The 21536-nt window shown below is 38.4% G+C and overlaps 1 protein-coding gene across 1 annotated transcript in view; it reads right to left on the bottom strand.

Moving 5' to 3' along the window:
- Positions 1-21277, bottom strand: part of Emb (embigin) — a 44512-nt gene extending 23235 nt beyond the window's left edge. The window contains exons 1-2 of the mRNA XM_020174914.2: positions 20845-21277; positions 12050-12139 (exon numbers count right to left, since the gene is read on the bottom strand). Of these exons, the coding sequence (XP_020030503.2) occupies positions 12050-12139; positions 20845-21262 (508 nt within the window). The 5' untranslated portion in view covers positions 21263-21277. The remainder of the gene's footprint in view (positions 1-12049; positions 12140-20844) is intronic.
- Between the last annotated feature and the right edge of the window lie 259 nt (positions 21278-21536).

The raw sequence follows: 21536 nt of genomic DNA, 5'->3' as shown, positions 1-21536 counted from the left end.
GCTCTGCTATCACCTGCCTGCCTGATGAACTCGTCAATGTAGTTCTTTTGTTCTGTGACTATAAAAGTTCATGTAACCTCTACCACAAGGGAACAAGTATTAAGGGTAATTTGAGTCTGTTCCCAAACCATGGTCACTCATATTTGGCTCAGAATAAAATATTTTCTTACTTCCTTTAAAGCAAAGTTGTCATTTTACATAGACAATATATATGTACCAAAATATCACACTGTACCTGATAAATGTGTGCACTGAATGTTTATCCATTTTTTTAATTTTTAAAAAGATGATATATAAGACTCAATTCTAACCACCCCAAGATACATTTTTTCTCTTTTCCTTGCTAATCTTTCTTATATCGGTTTAATTTATGGAAACTAAGAAGGTAGAAGTAGTTTTTCCTCACCAGTAATTTGGTTACCAGGATGAGATGCAGGGGATTCCTCACCAACCCTACCCCTCCCAGAGCCAGCAGTCCCAATGTCAGGACCTGGGACCAAGCCAGCAAGCTTTATTCACCAGTTGGTCTCCCAGATTTCAGCAGGGGGTCCAGTTGAGAGCAGATGGTGAGAGCCTCACCTTATCTTTTCTTTCTTTTGGTTTAATCCTCAGGCTGTCAAACATTAACGCCCCGCACACATATATATCCTTACATATATAGCTCATGTAAGGAAGACATACAGTGGCAATTTTAATTCTGAATAGTGGTTTTTAAAAAAAGGGAAAAATATCAAACATGTACCCTGATACCAACTGTACCACTTTCTCTTTATGCATTCTCAGCCTGTAAATAAAAAGGAAATCATGTAACTATAATCCAATCATGCTAAGACACCTACTGAATCATAGACTCAGGCATTTTGCACCCACCACTGCTACTATCTCAAAATCAGAATTGAGGCACCTCTTGAGGAAGAACACCCCTACCACCTAGGACATAATACTGTCAAAATGGGGGGAGTGTCCTGAAACTGATTAAATCTAATGCCCACTTTATAGGAAATAAAGAGAATGAAAGAAGACATTAAATGACATCCCATGAGACTCATCAACAAAATCTAGGTTGTGGGACAATTTTACAAGATGAATGATCTGTTTGGTTTTTTGGCTTTTTTTTTTTTTTTCAACAAATTAAAAATGGAAGAGAAACAAGTCCTGCCTGGGGAGGTTGGTATACCAGTGAGAGCGGGGAGGAGGTGAGAAAATGGTGTAGGAGGATGAATATGGTGCAATAGTGTATGTAAATGGAAAAATGGTATCTGTTGAAACTATTTCAGGAACAGGATGAGGTAGGAAAAAGGAGAATGGTGGAAGGGGTAAATTCAAGTAGGATATATTGTAAGAAGTTGTATAAATGCCACAGTGTACCCCCACCAGTATAACAATTAAATAAATAAGAATGGGGGAACGAGACAGCCATGCTTGTGAAACCTGAGGATAACAAGATACTTTAAAAAAAAAAAAAGTAAAACTAATATTAGGGATACAGTACTCATTACACCTGGGAAATAAGGCAATATAGTGAAGCAGGAAAGTTTCTACATAAATGTCAGCAGAGTGGTAGTTACTCAGAAGGGTAAGGGAAGGAGCTATGTTTGGGACAGGACATTGCATTAAATAAGCCCAATTTCTTAAGTCCTTCTGTGCATTCTTATGAAATGCAAGGCCAAAACAGACAAAGAAAGAAGACAGAATTTAGTTGAACATCTTATTACTTTTCATTATATATAAAAATTTACAAAATGCTTTCTTAAGCAATGTCAAGGTGCAAAGCTTGCCAACAGGAAAGTATGGCTAGTGTGAAGTGAAATAATTTCTTGTATAAATGCAAAATTGCTGAATTTAATTTTACACTCAAAAAGAAAACAAAGAAACAAAAGCCCAGGTACACAAAGACATTAACAAAGGTCCAATTTTATAGGGAAAAACCTGAGTTTGTAAAATTGAAGGAATTTACACGTTTCAGCATATTTGCTGAAGGACACCTACGTGCCAGAAATTATACTGAGATATGAGTAATGAAAGAAAACATTTCAAGGTCAATGATATTTGATCCTTAGATTATGTTTTCTGTAAAGTTTCTTCAGGGTGCATTTAGCTCTTGGGTATCCTCTGTTTCTCAGTCAAATCTCTGCTAAAAATTTTTTCACTACTTATCCAGTTTCCTCAAAGAATTCCTCGCCAGCACTTCCAATTTAATGTCGTATACTCTGGAGTTTTAACCCACCCCATTAGAGGAAAGTCTCTAATGTTGAAAATGGCCTAATCACTTAACCTGAGGACCTCTTTTCAGGGTTCGTGTTTGGCATACCTGAGGTCTACAGAACATCAGATACTGCCAGAGACCACCTTTCCTTGAAATTCCTTTACTTTTCTTCTACTTCACTACCATAGTGAATTTTAAACATTTTGTGAGCCAGACCAAATTCTGCCAATTGCCTCTTAAATGTTGTTGGTGCTTCTTGGCATTTTTTTTCTTTTTTTGTCAGTACTGGGTATTAAACTTAGGCCCTCACTAGGCAATTGCTCTATCACTTGAGCCATGTCCCTAATCCTTTTGCTTTCAGTTTGTTTTTCAGATAGGGTCTTATACTTTTGCCTGGGTTGGCCTCAAACTATCAATCCTTCTACTTCCACTTCCTGAGTAGCTGGGATTACAGGCATGTACCACCATGCCTGGTGCTCTCTGGCCTCTTTACTTCTCAATTTGACACTACTATGTTGAGTTCAATGAGTACCTCTAATACCTTTCATCTGAAAGACTCTAGGCTCAATTCAAAACTTCATTCTCACTCTGTAGGCCCATGGCTTCAAGAGTCTCTTAAACCAGGATATCCTGCACGTACCTCTAACTCAATATATCAAGGAAGGTGCACTGGCCTTCTTTTCTCCTGGCTTCTAACACTGACTCACACGCAGCAGTGTTCAGTTTATTTTACCTCTGAAATATCAACCAAATTTACTGAGTTTTCTCCTTTACCGTAGGCCTTCATCACCTTTCACCAGGACCAGGCAAATTACCTAATGTCTCTTGGTAGTGGCTCTTCCTCCATCTATTTTTTTATAGCAACACACCAAAGTTGTGCTTCTAAAAGCAGAACTCAAATTATTTAATTGCTCTTATGGGACAACTTTCATTTGTAAAACAAAGTATCTTTTTAATGGATACCAGTTTCCACATTTGTCCCATTTTCTTTATTTGTGAAATGGGACATTATCTATATCTCATGAGACTGTAGAGTGTACTCTCATAAGAAAAGCACTAGGAGTACAATATACAATATACTGACTGCTCAAAAAGGGCTCACTTTACTTTCTCTCACCATTACCTCATGAGGAATATGATAAAAGTTATCATCTAGAGTGTAAAGAGTTACATGTTGATGGTATCATTTCGTCTTCACAACAGTTTCTATGAGTTAAGCATTTTTGTTACCATCTCTACTTTATAGATGAAACAAACAGAAGTTGGCTATCTTGTCCAAGGTGCTGCATCAGGATACATCTCAAATTTAGGTGTGGCTAAGCCCAGATCTTCCCGCCAACACTATATACCAACTCACAAAGATACAGAATTCTTATAACAAAGGAATCAAGTTCTTCACCATCTTCAAAGTGTTCAACCAAGATTTAAATGCAAGAAAATACTGATAGGAGATGAAACAAACTTAGAATGTAGCAATATACAGTTGTTAGCATGAAGACAATGGAATGGTGTGATCAACACATTTGAAACACAATCTTAGCTAAATGCTTTTTTTACATAATTTAAACTACAGTGTAACCTCTCTTAGTGGCAGGCCATTCTCTGAGCCTAATGGTTTCCTCACTGTTTCCTGCAATATTTCTGCATCTTGTTTTTACTTCCAGTCAAGGAATGACAGCATCAAAAATATGTAGAAAGCTCCACCCCTCACTTTAAAATCTTTTGTGGTTAGCCAACAAATGAATGTGAGTTCAACAAATAACATTTCATCGCTTCTAACATTGCACAACCACAATGCATTTCTGCTTTTTTTAAGGTTTTGCAAAATCATCCATGAATCTACATTTTTAATTTGTTCAGTCTCTGAAATATACCATTAAAAGCATGTTCTTAGCCTGGGTTGGTGGTGCATGCCTATCTCACCACTGGGAAGGCTGAGTCAGGTGCATTGTGAGGTTGAGGCCAGTCTAGGCTGCATAAGAAACTCTCTCAAAAATACAAATAAACAAAATAAAAACCCATGAAAAGACTGTCCTTAAAATGGTGTTGTAATTTGTCTAAATACTCTATAATTATTCTATTATTTTCATAATTTAAAATTTTTAAAGTTGTAGTATGGCACTTTCAGCAATTTACTTAAGAGAACTGATGTTTAGATATTATTGGGTCCATTTAGGACCCAATGTCTTGAACCATATCACTAGAAATAAGTCTACTTTGCTCTATGATAAAGAAAGAAAAAAATGGGGAAAGTCAACAAAAGTTTCCTCATAGGATGGTGTTGTCAATTTTTTTTTTGTGGCACTGGGGTTTGAACTCAGGGCCTCCAGCTTGCTAGGGCAGGTGCTCTACCACTTGAGTCACTCCGTCACCTCAAATATATTTTAAAAGCAGAGACTTAATGAGAAAAGTGTACTGTGACAGACTAACTGATGAAATGGACAACTCTACTGAAGATGAGACAGGAAATATGGAACCCTCCCATAGCCTGATTCTTCCTTCACTTCATTATAGAAGTCAGTGAGGTCTATATTGCATCATACAATTTAAATAAAACATCTGAAATCTTACAAAAACAGTCAGAAGGCCACTCTATCATATGCTGTTATCCATTAATGCTGTGCTTCTCAGCATAGCAACTGAATTGACTTTATAAAATTGCTCCTCTAAAGATGAATAAAATCTTAAATTTCATATCTAAAATTTATAGAATAACATACATTGTTCTTTGACTCAATTTTGCCTGTCTCCCAAATTAAATCCCATATTAAAGAGTCATGATCAACCCTTTATATTGGGACTGTCAAGTTAATTATGTGCGACCAGTGCAACATGTATGTAATAAAAATTAATGTGTTCCCGAGTTCCAGAAGCTTGAAATATAAAATCACCAAAATGCACAGAGAAACCTAAAAAGATGTAAGCCCAACTTGAGTTTAAAAAAAAAAGTGTATGTATGCTTTTATACACACTTACATTAAAAAAAAAAAAAACTATGTCTGTTTTAGTCAGCTTTCTATTACTATGACAAAGTACCTGAGATCACCAGTTTAAAGGAAGAAAGATTTATTTTGACTCATAGTTTCATAGGTTTTAGTCCACGATAACTTGGCTTTGTTGCTTTGGACCTGTGGCAGCACAGTACATAATGGCAGGAACACACAGCGGAGGAGGTCTGTTCACCTAATGGTGGCCAAGAAGCAGAGAGAGACAAAGGAAGCAAGTCCCCCTTCAAGGGTACCGCCCATGATCACTTCACAGTCCAACTAGGAACCACCTCTTGCAGGTTCCACCACTTCCCAACAGCATTATCTTAGAGGAACATTCAGGGACTATAATATGAAGGTTGTTCATTGCTACAGTTTATAATAGAAAAAAATTACAAAAGCAATCTCATTAAGAAAAAATGTCTAAGCAAACAGATTTATACTGTATGTACAAGTGAAAAAACCAAGCTGGCTCCATATGGAATATGGCTACATCTTGACAAAAAGCAATTTTCAGATCAATACACAGGGACTTAGGTAATATTAAAGAATAGTAAGCAATACTCCATGGCTTCTATGAATACACACATATGTGCACACATGTGCACAGAGTAGTACCCCTTATTTGTTTTTCATGGTTGCAGTCACCTGTGGTCACCTATGAGCTGGAAATCCTAGTCTGTCCCTCCAGAGATGTGAATCATCCTTTCTTTCACTGTATCTATGCTGTATTCACTGCTGGTCCATTAGTCATTTGGTAGCCATCTTGGTTATCAGATAAACTATCATGGTATATGGCAGTACTTACATTCAAGTAATCCTATTTTACTTATTAATAATGGCTCCAAAGGCAAGAGTAGCTATGCTGGCAACTCAGAGCTGCAGAGCATCCATAAAGCACTTCCTTTAGCTATCATCTGAGATCACTACACAAAAGGTGAATATGTACAAGGTACTTTAGAAAGAGATCACATTCACATATTTTTTCTTATGGTATATTGTTATATATTTGATTTTACTGTTATTCTTAATATTTTTCTGTGTCCAGTTTAAACTCTACCACAGGTATGTATGTATGGGAAAAAACACAGTACAATAATTCCTTGGTATCTGTGAAGATTTGGTTCCAGGACCCTCTGCAGAAACCAAAAATCCATGGATGATCAACTCTTTTATATAAAATGGCACATTCCATATAGTTATCCTCTGTTATACATTAAATCATCTCTAGATTACTTATAATACATAATATAATGCAAATGCTATGTAAATAGTTGCTATTCTACATTGTTTAGGGAATCATGACAAAAAAATAAAGGTGTACTCATTCTGTACAGATGCCATTTTTATTCCTGAATATTTTCAATCCAGTGTTGGTTGAATCCATAGACTCAGAACCATTGAATATAGAAGCCTGGTGGTATATGGGTCTCAATATTGCCCCACTGGGCATCTTAGAACATATCTCCTGCTGGAAAAGGGAGCAGTCTCCTGTACATATGTATATACACAAAAACAGTTGCCTAGGTCTGAGGGTGTGGCTCAGTGGTACAACACATGTCTGGACTTACAAGGCCCCCAGTTTGACCTTCACTACTCAAAAAAAAAAAAAACTAATAAATTAAAAAGTAAACACTAGCTGATATACCAAAACAATACTATATAGTTTTATGGATACCTGAACATACAGCACTGGAAAGAAACACTCTGAACAGAGGTTGTCACTGGAATAGGGTCAGAAGTGTGGGGTAGCAATGGGACTTTGACTTCATCTGTCAAATTTATGATTTTCTCTTCAGAAGGTCTACTGGGCTTTTTTCTCCTTTGTTTTTTGGTAATAGGGTCTGAACTCAGGACCTCACGCTTGTTTGGCAGGCAGTCCACCTACCAGCCCTATTTGGCTATTTTTGAAAACTACTTTGTCTTTTTTTATAACATAACATCCATGTGCCGTGTTTTTGTGCTTTTAACATTTTTATTCTTGTGTCCCCATTGAATACTTCTGTGATATGAAGGTCAGGATATCTAACCCTATGGATCCTCAGCTGGCTGTGTGAAAGGCAGTTTCACTGCTTTATGAATTTCTCTCTCATGTCACATTCTCAGAATGGACTACACAGCCAGGGTGGACAATGTATCCCCTCACAGACATTCTTCACCATTTTCCTGAGGGACAATCACTCACCAGGACTCATTCTCAGTTATTTCTCAGTCTGGAAATTCTACATAGTGCAGGAATGTAAATTTCTAATCTATACTTCTTTAAGGGGGCAGGCCCATATCTTTGAATTCTTAGAACAGGAATCTTTGGGGGTTTCTTTTACATTTTATTAGTGATATTTTCAATTGCCAGGTAGTAATGGGAGTCTTGTGTTTTTCACGGAACAAAGCTGAAACAAAGAAGTCTGTTTGTCATCGCTTTTGTTGCTTTAAGTCAAATCTTCCACTCTGTTTGCAGCCTAGGAAGGATCAGCTTCCTGGAGGTTTCTAGTTCCTACTTCTCTCCTTGTATAGATTCAAGACTGTGAACTTCTATAACTCTGAAAACTGAGGTGTGGTGGTCACTACACAAGGAAACCTAACACAGCATCAATTCACACATTTGATGCCCTGGTCACCAATTTCAGTCAGTGGAAATTGTCTTTACTTTCTTCTAAAGAAAGAGAATGTATATGGTATATTGGATATATGGCAAGAAGATTTTCAGGTTTGTTTTTTTTTTTTTAATTTACTGGAAAGTTGGAAATAATGTTTTAATATTTTCTTAAAATGCCCTCAATTTTACTTACATAATTAAAAGTTAACAAAAACAATAAAAATCAGAGAAACAAAAAGAGTACTTCTCTCTGAAGATACAACTTTTGACTTAATTCTCAAAAAATAAGGAGGATTTAGACACCAGCAGAAGGGAGAAAAGAGGTAACAGTGTGATAGATCAGGTTCGCTGTCCCATCATGTCCTGTGCATCTTAGTACCATCATTAACTTCTGGGTGGGAAACTTTTTATTAAATATTAACAGCCCTGTGACTATTAAGTCATATGCCTTCCGGCCAGGATGGAGTGCACTTTCAGGGTGCTATGGTTTGGATGCGCAATCACCCTCTAGGCTTGTGTGTTGGAGGCTTGGTCCCACAATTACAGAGTTGAGGTGATGGATCATTTAAGAGATGGGGCCTAGTAGAAGGTCCTTAGCTCATGGAGGGAGGGGGTGCTGTCAAGAGTTTAGGAAGCTTTCCTGGAAATCTTGACTTCTTGTGGTAAGGTTGTTATAAAAGGAGCGATCCAGCCCCTCACCCCCCAGCTCTCTGCCTCTTGGTTTAAAATGCAATGCTTCCTCCTGCATGTACTCCACCATCTACTAGGGGATCCTGTGCTGTGGTGTCTGGACTTTAAACCTCCAAAACTGGGAGCTAAATAAACCTCTTTTCTTCACAAGTAGCCTGCTCCCGTTATTTCACTGTAGTGATAAGAAGCTAACACACAGGTCTATCCTCTATTATGTGTAGAGCCGTGAGGGTAACCTGGGGATAAATCTGTCCCCCCAGGGGACATTTGGCCTTATGTCTAGTAGATAAAGGCCAGGAACCCTGCTAAACATCCCACAGTGTCCCAAACAGCTCCCCACAGCAAAGATTATCCACTCCAAGCACCAACATATCTGCTGAGGACCCTGGTAGAGAACAAAAGCTACCTGCAGCTGCTCCCTCATGTACTGCTACAATGGAGCCCCTTTCATGTTCTCTTTCATACCCCTTCCTTCTCTTTCACACCCTAAGAATGTTAAGACTCACATTTTTCCTCTCTGCACAGTTGTCTTTTCTTATCTTGACTGATCTTCTCAACCCCTACATTGTGCTTTATGTGCAAATCTGCATCTGTAATGTCTGCCAATGTTGCCTCCTTCCCTCACCAGGACCTTGTCCACCAGCTGTCCACATCTCAGCAGGTAAACAAACCTGCCACTGGGTTAAGACGGTGAGAGCTGATAGCAACAGCTGTCACCAGGTTGATCAAGAACACAGTCAGCTGATGTTTGGATTTTAATCCCCTTGTTTAAACTGTAACACATTATTGAGATGGCAAACAGTACAATATGCAGAGAAAAAGAAAAACCATTGAAAGTAGCAACGCAAAAATACTAACTACAGTAAAAGAAACAATGGTTGCCAAATATTGACATTAGGAAATTTAGAAAAGTGATGTAAAAGTAGTCCGTTATCAAAACATCTGTTTTTAAAAAAAAAAAGTGATAGGAGAGAAAGAAAGAATGAGAGACAGAGATAGAGACAGAGACAGAGACAGAGAAACCATTCAGTCCAAGTCAATTAAACTTTCACAAATCCATTATTCATAAAATGCAATTTCTAAGACTAACCTATTTGGGGTTAAGGCAATTAAAATAGCTTCACTTTCATGGTTTTTTAATACATTATTTCAAAAATACTATCAGTCTCCTTAAAATAGGCATAATTGTTTTAACAATGCTGTTAAAAGCAGTGAGTGATTTGGCACCAACAGGGACTGCATAGCATAATGGTTAACAGCATGGAATCTGGCTCTAGACTGCCTGGGTTCAAACCTGAGCTCCAACTTGGACCTGTGATCCTGGTCACCTATTTCATTTCTTTGTGCTTTACTTTTCTCATTTATAAATTGCAAATAAGCACAGTATTCACCTCATAGAACTGTTATCAGGGTTAATTAAATTATATTTAGAAATATGTACATAATACCATGAGTTTGTTAAGCAAATAATTAGTAATAGCTTTCAAATACTAAATCAAAGGCCATGTTTTTCATTCTCAGAGCACAAAGCCCATGTGCTCCCATCTCTCCCTAGTAAATGTATTAAGAGCAGCCAAGGTTGTCAATCTGGTCCAAAATTTGTAACTAAGGTATAGTTCTTGACTCTCTACAAGGAACACTGCAAACCAACAGAAAGATCAACTTCTAAAATGGCCAGAGGGAAAAGGAAAATAGGAAGTACAATATGGAAATGTTCTCAGTGCTATTTAGATACAAACAATAGTAGCAGTAAAATTAATATTGGCACATCAAACAAGCAGTAATAGGACAGTATGAAAACACACCTTTCACAAAAATACACTAAAAATCCTAATGGTAGCAGTAAGATGAAGTCTTATGGTTCCTAACAATCACAATCATGTCTTTAAATTTAAATTCCACCTTTCCATGGATGTAGCTCCTAACATGAAACTTTTAAATACACCCAGACCAACATGAAAGTACAACCATCTGGTCCACAGCTCAGAGACCCAGCGTCATAAAATTAATGTTAGATCATTTCTTTCATCAAATAAAAACAAAGTCCAACCTTTAAAAAAAAAAAAAGACTTTATCTTTTAAAGACTAAAAGCAGAAAAAGCTCCAAACTTAATATCTTCAAGTGTCTGAAAATCAAACAGACAAGACTTTGAGGAGAAACAGACAAACAGGCGATTTTATGCTAACAGCATGGAGCGGCCACATCACCAGTCCTCTGATGTCTTGTGTGTGACTGTTTGCTCGGACTGTTTGCTTCAACCTAGGGCAAGCTGAAGTTGAAGAGTCCATGAAAAAGAGAAAAAATCAGACCACTGTTTGGTCAAATTAAGGTTGTTGGTAAATTAGTGACAACTGGAAACAACTATCTCCTCATCGCAGGAATACTGGATTTAACTACATTGTTAGGACAAAAGAGGAGGTAGGAATTAAACCTTCCAAACAAGTTAAGTAAAAAACCAGCCTGGCTTAAGTTAAAAAGGCTATTTCTTGCCCTGTTCTGACCGTTGATCCTTTCTTTCCATGCCCCACCTGTACTGGGTAAATGAGGGACCCCTGTTGCCCACAATTCCATACTGGTCAAAGCATTTGCAAACTTAACGTTTTCACATGAGCCTTGGAGGAAGCAACCAACAACCAGAACAAGTGAAAAGTAAAAGGACAAGTAACAACACAGAAATGTTGAAATTATTTTTCACAAGAATAAATTCACAATGCTGGAATGAGGACTTCTGGAAACAAGTAAGACCTGCACAAAGTTATAAAAATGTCCTACTGAAAAGCTCAGTGCAAACATTCCACTGACAACAGATTTGGCAAACACACACACACACACACACACACACACACACACACACACACACACACACTCACACACATGCACAGTCTAGTCATGTGAAACAGAAGCAGAGGAACAGTTTCTAAGACTAGGAACAGTTAAAAACTGGACATAAAAGTAGAAAATAATATTGATTTAGTTAATAGACTTAAATTATTTCAAATTGCAATTATGCTATTTTATTTTAATAATTGTTACAAAACAGACTACTCTTACTAATTTAAAGAACTCCTCGATTGCTTTTAAAAGAAATCAAAGCTGTAAAAGACAAAGTAGAGTGGAGTTTAATTCTGGAATTCCTTGCTTGTTTTCCCACAGCACTGACTCCTGACTCCTATAATATCATCAACTTCTCTGGCTAAAAGTTTCCAGTAGATTCATGATTTCTGCTCTCACAGCACAGTGGTTTTAATGGATGTAAACCTACAAGAACTGAGGAACATAGAGAATATCTGCAAACCAAAATTAACCCTTCCCCTTCTCAAACACCCCTCTTCCCAGGGGCCTTTCTTAGACCAAGCAGGTCAAAAATAGCTTCCTCCTCCCTAAGCACAGAGCACAGGTCCTCATTGCTTCAGACTTCCATTGTGAGGTGCATAGGTCACTGCTGTGTTGCCCTTACTGACCATCAATAGGGATTAGTACTTGTTGAGACAAAAAAAAAATACAGTAGCTTAATTAAAATTCAAAAACTGTATTTTGGCATTATGGTATTTGAAACATGATATATTTACCTGTCAGTGATATGTTATGACTCTCCACAGGAAAATTAGAGTATTTTGCCATCATTTCTTCTCGAACAGGTAGACTTGTAAAAGCTGAATCTGTAAGAAAAAGAATGCACTGTAACCCAGAATAAATGAGAATTCAAAAGACAGTTTGCAACAGCTGAATATTATTGTGTACTGTTAATTTTTTAAAAGTTCTACATTTTATATGCTCCAAAGGTATTCAGGAATATTCTGAGTTATTACATATGACTAAATTTATAGGTTTTCTTTGTGTTCTTTTATTTACTCAAAAACATCCTGCTGATTTTTTGAGCTGGGTTTTTTCTTGAATAAAAACTTCCATCCTCCAATTATAGTTTCTTTACAAAACAAATGAACCTAAGGAATTAGATAAGAGTGACAGAAAAGAGAGGAAAAGGCAAAGAGAGAAGGAAAGAGAACAAAGAGGGATACAGGACCTAACAAAATGAGAAAAAAAACAAGACAGAAAATGTTGGGCACTGGAAGACAAAGAAGACAAAATGGCTGCACAGTGAGTGGTGCTGTTATTTGTTTTCTGGCTGTCTTTACAGTGTAGTGTGCGCTTTACCAAGCCACTTCCTCTTTCCTCTGTCACTTCCCTCCTTTTGAAAACCTTCATGAAAGAAACAAAGTTTCTGAAGTCAGTTTAAGTAGAGGAGAGGGGGATGAGGTACATTATAAGCATATATGGAACTGTCCCAATGAAACCCTCTGTACAACTTATGCCAAAAAAAAGTTATATTATGAAAAAAAAAGATGTTCTCTTACCCTAAAGGAAAAAAAAAAAAAGAAAAACAGACAAGTTTTCAATTTCCACCACTCTCCTTTTGCTCAGGCTTATTTGTTTTATACTGCTCCTTTGACTTTAAGGTATCAGATCTTACCTCCTATGAAAACTAATCCAACTCCATCAAAGGAGTTAAAAAGGGGGGGGATAGCTTATTATTGTACACTTGGCTACATTCTTCAAATCTCCCATTCAATTTAAATTAAACTCACATATTATATTTTAAAATAGACATTGCCAGAGGGTTTATAACTTATTAACACTTTCAAATGAAATAAATTTTCTATAATACTGCTACTAAAAATATTAAGGTAACATTTTCACAAAGTTAATTTGGGGGCTTGGTTTAACGAAGCAAATTGGGAAGGAAAAAAAAGTATAAAAAATTAGAAAACTGCATTGGATTTTAGGATTTGCTTTTATTAAATAAGGAAATAAAATTCAACTACATCTCCTACAGGAATAAATATGCAGCCAGGTGGCAGTGGCTCACCTCTGTAATCCTAGCTCCTCAGGTGGCAGAGATCAGGAAGATTGCAGTTCGAAGCCAGCCTGGGCAAATAGTTCATGAGACTCATCTCAAAAAAACCATCACAAAAAAGGACTGGTAGAGTGGCTCAAGGTGTAGGCCCGAGTTCAAACCCCAGTACAAAAACCACAAAAAAGAATAAATATTCACTCCAATACTCTCAAGTCTCATTACTTTAATATTTTAAAAAGGTCTGGACTTCATTTATAAAGCTATAGAAATTGGAGCTGGGGTGTAACCAAGTGATGGAGTGATTGCCTAGCATGTGCAAGGAACCAGGTTTGAATCTCAACACTGAAAAAAATAGGTCAAACTTTTTATTAGAATAAATACATCATTCTTTATGTCTTGCCTACATAGTAATTGCTATCGATATGCATAATAAAATTATTTTAATAAACCTTCATTTCAACATTCTGCATTATAAATATGTAACCCAATCATAAAGACATGACAATTTAGGGATAGATAATATACTTCTTAAAACAGAGGTTTGGAAATTCGAGTATATTTCTTCAAGGAAGCAATATTCATAAGATCCCACACCAAATGTTAAAAACCATTTAAGCCATGATATGGCTAAACTCTAACTTTAAAATACCCACTACTAAGTAAAATCTGCTTATGAACAATATATTTAGAGTTTTATTTTGGGGTCTAGAAATGTATGGTATTGTTGTCCCTTGTTTATAAATGTAGCAGTGTAAGGAAAAATAAGGCTACTTGAGTCCTGGGCATTACATTCCAAAGAAAATTTAAGAAAAAAAGGTTTGTCAAAAAACTAGTAGTAACTTATCCTGACGAGGCCATTTATAAGTCAGTCTTTATAAGTCAAAGACAGATAACAGTCCAGATAGGGAACTGGTAATTTTACACAGTACGGTAACTTTTGGACAGGAAAGCCATGTATAGATGGGGAAAAAAAAAAAAAAACACCCTAATGGCAAGCACAACGTGTACTCTCATGCAGCCTTATAAAACGTTCTACAATAACTGTCCCTGCAACAATGGAATACCCAGGCCAAAATGTAAATGAAGCCAAGCTTGAGAAACCTTGACTTTGAATAGATACATCTTCAGCCCTGGTTCTTCAACATGGTGATTTTTAATAGTTTTCAAATAGCCCTATGACCCTACAGTCCTGTTCAACACAGTTTAAGTGCAAATATTTTAAAGCATGAATATTTCATACTGACCTTCCCTGACAAACAATACCTACCTATCAGGGGCCTATGGGGGTTGTTTTAGGAAGAAAAACCACATGCTAGACTGAGCACTAAATCATAAACAAGAAACCAGTTATACCTGTAACTATTAGCTCACTGCTCTTGGCTAAGCCATAAAAGCACTTCGGACTTCAAGATCAATCAAAATTCCCTTTCAGGTACTCTGAACTGCATAAATTGTAACACTACAGAAAGACTGTCTTATGATAGGGATGCATGAGTTATGATAACCTCAATAACTTCGAAAGTGTCAAAAAAATTTTTGTACTTGAGATATCTTATTATGCTTGAATAATGATGTATTATTAGGTAGACAGAGTTTATTTTCTTCCTTTCTTCTTCTATTCTTTTTTTAATTGTGCTGGGTAGGGGTACACTGTAGCATTTACAAAAGTCCTTACAATGTGTCAAATATATCATCCTTGCATTCACCCCTTCATCATTCTCCTTTATCCTCCCTCCCCCATTCCTGGCAGAGTTTTTTATTTTTAACAAAATACTCTTAGGATTTTTTCCCTTCTATGTCATTAAATGTTTCCTCACTTGTTTATTCTCAAAGTTCACCTACATTGTGAAATATGTGAAGGTAGTTATACAAAATTAGCCTCAAAAGATTACAATCTAAGCATAAAGGCGTGGCCTCACAAGCAAAAGGCCCTGAATTCAAACTGCAAAACCACCCAAAAAAAAAAAACAGATTGCAGTCTAGGAAAAACAGCCAAAATATATTTCTGTTTAGGGACATACAATTCTTTGGAAAATTATACCAAAAACATAAACAGATGACAATTTCTCAAGTACTGTTTTAGTGTAATGCCGATGTTAAATCAAACCTTCTTAGAAAAAAATTGAACTAGTTCTTTTTGTTTCAAACAATCTCAAATTAACAGAAAAGTTTCAAGAATGGAACATTTTTCCCTAAACCACTTGAGAATTAAATGCTGATCCACTGACCCCTCGAAGATACATACTATTGTGTGCTTCTTACAAAGCAAACACCTCACATCATTCCAATGCTACAGGAAAATTGAGAAACTAACATTGATGCCTTATCCACTCACCCCCACACTCCAGCTTAGTCTCCCTAACATGTAGCTCAGAGCAAAAGCCTAGGCTGCCTCAGAATCACAGGGTGCCAACAGCTGCCTTGTCTCTTTAGTATCCTTTCCTCTTGAACAGCTATAGTCTCTCCTGACTCTTGAGACCTTGACTTGAAAATTCAACAAAGTTCTGCGTATATGATTACATTTAGGATAGGCATCTTTGGCAGAAATATCACAGATACTGCAAGATTGCAATTATGACTCAAAAAAAAATCACAGAAGTAATGCGGTGTTCTCATTGTATCCTATCAGATGACACAAAAAATATTTTTTTTGTATTTTTACTAATCATTTTGCTTATTTGATTAAAGTTATGTTGTGTGGGCATTTTCCACTGTACAGTTACTCTTTTTCCCTTTGTATTTAGAAGAATTTTGTGGGGAATTGTTTTGAAACTATGAAATACTTTGTACCTCATTTGCATCAGTACGTACTCGCGAATTCTTATTCAGTGGATTATAATCCACTAGTACTGCAATGAGGAGGCTAAAACAAGGGGATTGCAAGTTTGAGGCCAGCCTGGGTAACATAGTGGGTTCAAGGTCAGTCTAATCTACATAATAAAACCCTGATTCAAACAATAATAATAATCCATTAATAATGTTTATTTTGATGCTCAATTAGCCTCAGATTTGTCCAGTAGGAACCCATTCACACTGGCTCCTATATCTTTTTGGCTCATCATTCTTTGAACATTCCATTGCTTTCTGACACAATATGTTCCAGATTTATAGATTTTCCCACCCTCATCCTGCAATCAGCCATTTTTTTAAACATTTTTATTTGCATATTATTAGTTGTTCAGAGAGTTTCATTGTCACATTTTCATATATGTTTACAATGTACCTTGGGTAGATTCTTCATTCTCCCTCACCTCCTTCTCCCCTACTTAAAATAATCTCAGCAAGTCCCATTGTTTTATTTTCATACAAGCATATAAGTACATCAACCATATTCCCCCCCTTCACCCTCTTCATTCACCCTCCCCCCCACCACCCATACCTACTCCTCAACAGGACCTATTTTTCATTCCATTCATTTTTCAAGTGTATATTCCTTGTTCAAAGAAGTTTCACCATGGTATTTCACCCATGAATATTATCATGCTTTAACAGATTAGCCCCCTCTATTACTCTCCCTTACTCCTGTCCCCTTTCCCCCTAATTAATCAACAGCTTTCAGTATGTTTCATTGTGCCATCTTCTTAAACAGATGAAATGTACTGAAACCAGCTATTTCTGCAAGAAGCTCAGGTTACTATTAGACAGAATGGCTCTTGAATCCGTGATCTGCATGCTAAGTAAACTCCCTGCTTGGGAAATCCCCACTCCATCTCAGTGGACAGAGTTAAGAATACATGCATGCAAGCATACTCATAAATGCATATACAACAAACATATATAGTGTGTACATATTAACACACATGCATATATGCATATTAATACATGCATGTGTATAATATATATGTATGTATTAATATGCATTATATATGTATACATCATGCATATTTACACATACATGTATTAAGTAAAAAGATTTTTATAGTCATGAATTCACACTGATAGCTCCAATTATAAACCAACACCACAAAATTTGTTCTACTTTCACCATCTTTAATTACCTCTCCTCTAGTAGAAAACCTATATCCTCTTGTCCTGACAGGGTTACTTACTTGATCAGCCCCCATGTATATATCTAATCTACCACAGTCATTGCTACACCTGTTGCCCCACAGTTGTCCTCCTCACCATCTAAGACTTTACTTTCTGTGCTGGTATGCCCCTCCTGCACACTTTACCTCCATGTCTGCACCTGGTGTTCAGACACTGCATGTCTTGGCTGCCCCTGTGTAGAAGACCTTGTCACCTTTCTCAGCTCTGAGACTCCATGATGAGCCACCCCTTGGCAAGAGCACCTCCTTCACTATGCTAAGGCTCTAACATTACACCCAGGACTGCCCTCCAATGTGGATGCCATCTTTACAAGATCTGGATGCCTATGGTTCCAACACCTACCAGGTAGGAGTAACTCCATGCTCTTGCCCTCCCAGTGGCAGAGAAAGAAAGGAGGAGGAGGAAGGCAGGGATGGTAGAGGTCTGGGAGAGAAAAGGTTCAGTTGAACTAAGTTATTAACAAAAGGCTTATAATGTAATGTTTAATTATGATGATAAATCTAGGGTAGAAATTTTGATGCATCAGAGATATCTCAGTTAAAGTTAGGCTTAAAGTGCATCTGTTCCTTAAACAATTGAAATGCTCTTAAAGATAAAAATCACTAGTGTCTTCTACTGAGATACAGACTAACATGATGTCAGACAAGTGTGGGCCCTTGAAAATAACATTCATTCAAATAAATACTTATCACTTGGTAGTTTCTATGGGAGGAGGGTCTAGAAGAGATCAGAGTAGGTCAAGAAGACAAACAAGCCAAGGGCTCTGGAAGTTAAGATGCTAATTTCAAATGACTCTATTGTAAACATTTTACAAAAAATAAATATGGCCCATCCCCTGGATGTGTTCCATGTAATAGTAACAATAATAATGCTGAAATGGTCCCATTTATGTAATACTTCTCCTTTACAAAATGTTTTATATCTCATATTTAATTGATAAAACTTTGAAAGACCCAAGGTAAGTCCCTATGTCTACCTTTATTCCAGGATTCAAACCATCAGCATGTCCTTCAGCCAATGGTGTATGAAATATTTAGATTCACACACTGTGCTCTCTGACAGTGGTTCCAAATTTTCATGGCCATATCCAGTCATCTCAGAGAGATGACTAAACTTTGTGTTTAAGAAAATAAGTTGAGAGTCAGAATGACAAATGTTCAATTTCCTTTTCTATTGCTAAACTAACTATGTATACTTGGGCAATTCCTTAACCTGAGCCCCAATGTCCTCATTTGAGAGCAAAAGATAATAAAATCAATTTCATCAGGCTATGAATTTCATAGTGCAGGGGCTGGCACACAGTTGTTTTATAGCAAATATAACATATAGCCATTTTATTATTAGAATCTGTCCCAAAGTCTTAGTTTAACAGAACTCTTGTCTGTTAAGTTCAAAGTTGTTCAAAGTATCTACATAAAAAATATCCAGGGAGGGAAAGAAAAAAGCATTGCAGTTCAAGGTCAGTTCCAACAAAAAATTAGCCAGATCCTATTTCAAAAAACAAGCCAGACATAGTGGTACATGTCTGTAATCCCAACTACACTGGAAGCTGAAGCAGGAAGATGGCAATCTGAAGCCATCCCAGGCAAATGTGTGAGACCTTACCTGAAAAATAAAGAATAAAGGGTTGGGTTTCAAGTCATAGAGAACTTGCCTAGCAAGCTCAGAGCCCTGAGTTCAAACCCCAGTACCACCAGGAAGTGGAGGGGTCGGGGAGGGAGAATCCAGTAAACCCTGCAGTATCCTTTAGCAAAAAAGAAACTGAAAGTGAATCTTATGCAGATCAATACAGAATCCGGAAAAACAGGGATGGTGGTCTGACCATTTCTAATTGTAGCTTAGACTTAGATGCTAACTTCATGCTTTGTATACATTACTTCATAATTTTAGCCTAAGTAAAGCTAAAAGGACATGACTTACACAACAGACACATTCCCCTACCCCATTCATCACATTTATTTACACCTACATTTATTCCACCTCCATCTGTTTCCTATTTTTTTGCCTTTAGGAGCCAACTGTGGATATCAAACCAGAAGCCAACAGAGTAAGTATCTAACACTGCACTCTCTAGGTCATATAACTTTAAAGTAGTGGTTTTGAACGTACTTTGAATCCCATGATTAGAATCACATGGGAAGTTTTTTAAAACTACTAATGTCCAGGTTGAATCACAGGTCAAAATGAATCAGTGATATTGAGGCCAGGAGACAATACCAGTAGTTTCAAAACTCTTCAAACTTCTGGGACTAACCCAGAAAGCAGGATACTCACAATAGTGTGGGCGTGTAGCTCAGTGGTAGAGTGCTAGTCTACCATGCTACAGGCCCTGAGCTGGGAGGGAGAGAGCCACAAAGGAAAGGAGGAAGAGAGGGAGGGAGGATATTCTGAAGTGAATAATGGGTGAATCAATAATAGAAGAGCTAGGGATACCCAGAGGGGGAAAAGATGTCTGGGAGAATTATTTATAACTGGTATGATGAAAAAGAGAGGGGCAAGGACATTTGGACCCTCAAGCAACCCAAAAGGTTTTGTTCAAGTTGTTAACAACTAAGCCTTTTAAAGGGTTTTTTTAAAATGGCTTATCCTTTGCCTTTCCTTCTTTATTGTATGGTTTTAAAGATCTACACACAATAAATTCCTATAAAAGGTCGAAAGCCTTGTGTAGAACAAAGCCTCAATTTTAGTTCCTGGAGACCAATATTTACCTCTGAGAGGCAATTGTGTTCCATTGTCCCCAATGGAAGCTAACAGAGCCTTATTAACACAGTAATTTGCATTGGAAAGCAGGTTAGATGGAATACTTGCAACATAGAAAGTTGCAAGGTGAAGGGTGAAGCTAAAATGGCAAAATTGGTCTTAGCTTTCAATTGTTTTGTACAAGTTTCTCTGCCAAGGGTCTTAAGCAATAAAACAACCAATAACAACAAAAAACACACTTTGTTTTCAAAGACTATGGTGTCAAAGAAGAAACACACACCCAGATTGTCCAGTAAGTTACCTGGTACACTGGTTGCGGTGTTTTTTCTACTCAGCTCTCATAAACCTCCTCAAAGCCAACACTTACTTGCCAGGAGGAGGAAAGGTGATATTTGAGCCTTACTCTCCATTCAAGCGAAGGGAGTTGGCCTTGGCGAACGTGGCTTTCAGAAATCAGGCCACATTAACAGATGTCAAGTCACTGGCTAGTTCCCGCACCACCTTACACCCTCTGCTAGGAAAACTTGACCGTACCCTAATATCAACGCCCCCGAACCTGCGGGGCGCAATGCATTGCATATCACTCCCCACGGGCCGAGGCAGCCCACAGCGCCGCGGTGCCCACGTTGCTTCCTGGGGTCACCCACGCCCAGCCAATGGGAGGCCACTGCCTTCACCAGCTTCACCAGCATCCCCGCGCCTCTCCCGCGCCATCAGCCGTCCGCGCTCCTTCCACGGTCCGCCATGCACCCCTCGCACCTGGGAGGTCACCGTCCGCCAGGCTCGGGCGCGTCGTAGCCAGAAGGCACAGGAACAGCAGCAGTCGGGCGGGCGACGCTCGGGGCGCTCCGTGGGCCCTCGGGCCGGTGAGTGCGCGCATGGCGCCGGCGGGTCGGCTGCGGTCCCGATGGAGCTGCTGCTTGCTGGGTTTGTCGCCGTCGGTGTCCGGGGCTCTTGTACACACTCGCTGCTGACTTGGAGCCCACTGCCGGTCCTGGGGACAGGACTCGCTAAAAAAGGCGAAGTGGGAGGGGCAAGGTTGCCCTGCCCTCCTTCCTGGCGACGCCGCCACCGCACCCGAGGCCGGCCCAGCACTTCGCCCAGCCCCCCCATCAATTATGCAGCCCACAGCCCGCGGCAGGCGCGCCGGATGTGCGGTGCCACCTCCGCGCCGCATCCTCTCCAGCCTCTTCTCTCCGCCTCTACCAGGTTGGGGCGGGAGCCTGCTAACGAAGCTGGGCGGGTGATGTGTGGCCCATGTAGGGGATAGGTTGAAACTCCCTGTAGGCTGTTGTTTGCACGCATCGGAGGCAAGGTTCACTTACTCACTTTGATGGGACTGGTGAGAGATAGAGTATACTTTTCTCTAGACATCTTGGGGCTGCCTTATTAAGGAGGCTTATTTTTTTTGCGCTGCTGGAAGGCGCTATCCAGCTCTCTACACCCTGGAC

The sequence above is a fragment of the Castor canadensis genome, chromosome 6 (assembly GCF_047511655.1).
Source record: "Castor canadensis chromosome 6, mCasCan1.hap1v2, whole genome shotgun sequence".
NCBI lineage: Eukaryota > Metazoa > Chordata > Mammalia > Rodentia > Castoridae > Castor > Castor canadensis.
The sequence above is the reverse complement of the archived record's forward strand: the minus strand, read 5'-3'. Positions and strand labels throughout refer to the sequence as shown.